The following is a 4,229-nucleotide window of genomic DNA, read 5'->3' as shown; positions in this document are numbered from 1 at the left end:
TGGCTGTGGAGCCATGAGCTGCCGCACCAGGTGGTGCCGCCCAGACTGCCGCGTGGAGGACACCTGCCTGCCCCCTTGCTGCGTGGTGAGCTGCACTCCCCCAACCTGCTGCCAGCTGCACCATGCTCAGGCCTCCTGCTGCCGCCCATCCTACTGTGGACAGTCCTGCTGCCGTCCTGCCTGCTGCTGCTACTGCTGCCAGCCCTCCTGCTGTCAGCCCACCTGTTGAAAATCTCCTGTTGGGGATCCTGAGAAGACAGCACTTCCAAAACGCTAACCAGCATAGACTCCCAACAGATTTCTGAATTCTAATACCAATAATGAATTGCAACCCCTTATCATACAGCTATACAATTTCCTAGAATGTAAATTTATTTATAATGGAAGACTAAAAATCTTTTAAGACATGGATCTCGACAGAAGCTCTACAGTGTTAAGAGATACATCATATTTAACTATAACTATCATTTGAAGTGTTTCAACAACTCATTGGAGCTTAAATTTAATAAAAGTTTTCATGTATTCAATAAAGAAATCATTGCTCAAACTTTCTTTTCTTTGGAATTTGTCAATGATATTAATACTGGAATTTTTACAAATTTCAATATGACATGGAACTATGGTTTTCCTTTATTTCCATGCTCCTAATAATGGTTTTTAAAAGTGATGTTCCTTTACTATTAAATAGTCTTGTATACTGAAGCCAAAATACGTGACTAAAAGAACACAAAAACATTTTGGAACTATTGGGTTATCGGAAAGATCATGACATATCTTTCTATGTTTTTGCGTATGTCATGACTTTTCTGACACCCCAATATTTCCCAGGTCTTAATGTAGAAGGTAGTGGACTAGGTATTACAGAAATCAATTTGACAAAAAAAAAAGATTTTATTGTATCCAGTTTTATAAGGTGTTGCCAAATTAATTTATTTATTCATGTATGATTCTATGTACAATTCTTTCAATCATCAAAGATACACAGAGCACAAAGTATATAAGACTTTGAACAAATATTTCAAAATAATAATAGAATACATTGGATTGGAATCTCAGGTTTGCCAGTATCTTTACCTGTCCAATCTCCTATTTTTAACCTGGAAAATGAGAGAATTGAGTTTTATTATTAACAGAATTCCTTCCAGGCAGAGGAGAGTAGATCATTTGCTAAACAGATGGCATACTGATAATTAACTCCTTCAGGTCTCCTAAGCGGAAAAATATTCAATAGTCAAATAATCGCGCATGAATTATCGCTATCTTGAAGATTTATAAAGCAACATTAGAATACTAAAGGGGCTGAGACGCCCAGCAGTAAAGGAACCTCTATAACCATTACTCCCAAACTGATTTAGCCAAGAAATCCTACTCTTTTACTACCCATTAACACCCTGTAACACTAGTGCTCCTCAAAATATACTTTGGAAAAGGAATATCAGCCAATGTTTTCACAATACCTATACCTTTTCTCATACATGGTGAAGCACAAAAGAAATGTTCATTACAGGATGGATTTAAATTGACTTGATGTTCAAGATGGCCAGTCACCATTCTTATTCTAATCTTCAGAGAAATGTAGGGAGTGAAGCAAAGATGAAACAAATTACATGAATATGGATTTCCATTCCCAGGGATAAAATCTTTGATCATGAAAGTTTACTGCTGAGTGAACCAAGCCAGACTATGAAGGAGAGACATTATATGTCTTCACTTAATATATACGGACTGTCTGCACTCTGCGACTAACACTGAAAAATTAGAGAATATGGAAAATGGTCATAGATACCAGCTACATTGTGGAAAGAGGGTGTGAGAAGGAGAGTATGAGGAAAGACATTAAAGAGAAAAATAAAGTGGCAAGACATTTATGGGACACAGAAATGATTATTATCTGTTGATGATAACATGTAGAATTTTCAAATTTAAATATCCCTATTCTCAGTAATTCTCTAAGAGCAACTAAAGGACAGACACATGAAAATTGAGATAAATTTTTCAGTAGGAAAATACTGAAAATGGTACAGTGGAAAGGTGTAGAAGTGAAGAACAGTATGCAATGTGACTGTCTTTGGGGCCCTCAACAATAACATACTTAATCTCCTCAAATATCTGAATTATTTGCAAGAAACAATAAATCTGTTTAGTATAAATGATTCTAATGATGGAGCCAACAGGTAGGGTAGTGGTTAAGGTGCTAGACTTCTGACCATGGTTCAAGTCCTAGACCTGGCCACTTGAAAATCATCCTGGGTGCATGTGCAGGTATGCCCAAAATCCCAGGAGGAGAATGGAAGAAAAGGTATTGTAGCATGGTCATCCTCTTGGGAGGTGATTTCTCGCTTTCCCTCTCACTATCTCTCTCTGGGAAGCACACATGCCCTATGGCAAAAACCTTTAAAAAAAAATCCTGGGAAGTTTAGATAAGAATTAAATAGTTCCTGAGATTTTTAACTATGGAAAATCCATGTATGTCAAACATCCAAGCTGTAAAACTAGTTAATCAATGAATTGTGTTACAGATTTACTTAAGAAAAAGCAAGAGATTCACAAAAAAACACACCTTTTCATTGAAATGTGATGTGGAATTTGAAAACATGCCAAACTTAATCTTGGAGCTGGCATACCTGGAGAAATAGAACTAACACCTGGTATTCTAGCTCAAATGCCACGAGTAGCATTTTTATTCTCAATATCTCTATAACACACCCCATACTTCTTGGAGGTCAGAGAAACTTCCATTGCATCCAAACCAAACCTTCATCTTCGCCTTCATCAGTTACCTATGGCCTAGTCTCTAACATCTATAATAAACTGCATACTACAGATCAACACAGTATAGTATGTCACACAGTCCAGTATCAATATGTTAAGAGTATGATTTTTATGCAGTTAAGAACATTTAAGTCTATAGAACATCCTATGATAAGAGAGTAAACAAAATCACAAGTTAGGTAGGCTAGCTTTTATAATACTTGAAATTTTCTTGAAGAATGCATATTATGCTGTTAAAAAATACCTAGGAAAGTGTCTAATAATGTGTTATTGTTTATTTTAAGCTCTGCCTTTTTTCCTCCTTTATTCTCAAAAAAAGTCTTTAAGAAAGTGGACAGATTTTCACATTTTGTTTTAAACCCTTTGATTTTCTTTAGAATAGTTGTTTAGACCAAAAAGAGAGAATCGGGTATTGTGTTTGAAAGAGTTTAGCAGAGATTTCAGATGGTGTGGATTAACATTTCAGATTTTCCATGTATTTGTGTGAACTTGGGCAAGTTACTTAAATCTGTTTGTGACTCAGTTTCCTCACATGGAAGGAATATGAGAATAACAATGCACCTTCCACTCATAGGACTTCTATGAAAATTATAATAAACAAATTGATACAAGCAAAGTGCTCAGAACCACTTGGGCACATATTTGGCTGTTGAAAAAGTCATGACTCATTTTACATAGAAAACTACATCATGATTTTTCTGACAACCAAGTAAATGCTCCAAAAAATGCCAATAAGAATTAACCCATATTTCCCAGGTTCAAAGAAAACATCCTTTCAAGTTAGCTGAATCTAGTCTTGCATCACACTCAAAGTGAAGATGAGAAAGGTAGAGAAAAAGTAGTCAATATTGGAGACCACATTGATGGGAATTAAACTGCCATGTGAGACCCAAAAGCCCAATTATATGGTCAACTGAGTAATACTGACACTCCTTAAAGATAAGGCATCAGTCAATTATTTTTCAGGCAATAGGAAAATTTTACCAAATATGATAAATTAGGGGTTATATTCCCAATGAATGCTAATGACTACTTGACCATGGCAAACAATCCTAATTGAATAATTGAAGAACAAATAAAATGCACTTTTAAAAGCTTTCAGATGGTTGAACAAACAACTCAGTAGCAGGCCAATTATCATTCAGAAGCAAATTATTCAAACATAAACAAGGAAGAGACTTTGGAAAGTATGTAAACAATAGCTGGTCAAGGCTTATAAAAGGCCCAATGTAGAAGTCACCACCAAAACCCAAAAACTTCTCCAAGCAACCCATTCCTCAAACCAACTCTGCACCATGGCCTGCTGCAACACTAGCTTCTGTGGGTTTCCCATCTGCTCCAATGGCGGGACCTGTGGCTCCAGCTGCTGCCAGCCAAGCTGCTGCCAGACCAACTGCTGCCAGCCTACCTGCTGCCAGACCAGCTGCTGGCAGGCCACCTGCTGCCCGACCAGCAGC

At 37.1% G+C, this 4,229-nt stretch overlaps 1 protein-coding gene across 3 annotated transcripts in view; it reads left to right on the top strand.

Annotated features, from left to right (window-relative positions):
* LOC106735667 (keratin-associated protein 9-3-like) overlaps positions 1–4,229 on the top strand; it is a 4,734-nt gene that overhangs the window by 150 nt on the left and 355 nt on the right. Inside the window, exons 2-3 of one of the 3 annotated variants that reach the window (XM_027774735.1) lie at positions 154–217; positions 4,083–4,214. In XM_027774735.1, coding sequence (XP_027630536.1) covers positions 154–217; positions 4,083–4,214 — 196 coding nt within the window. Of the gene's footprint in view, positions 1–131; positions 218–4,067; positions 4,227–4,229 lie in introns of those variants that run through there. The other 2 variants (XM_027774734.1, XM_027774736.1) reach the window with 2 other exon arrangements.

Source organism: Tupaia chinensis, unplaced genomic scaffold (genome assembly GCF_000334495.1).
Source record: "Tupaia chinensis unplaced genomic scaffold, TupChi_1.0 Scaffold000477_1, whole genome shotgun sequence".
Lineage (NCBI taxonomy): Eukaryota > Metazoa > Chordata > Mammalia > Scandentia > Tupaiidae > Tupaia > Tupaia belangeri.
The sequence above is the reverse complement of the archived record's forward strand: the minus strand, read 5'-3'. Positions and strand labels throughout refer to the sequence as shown.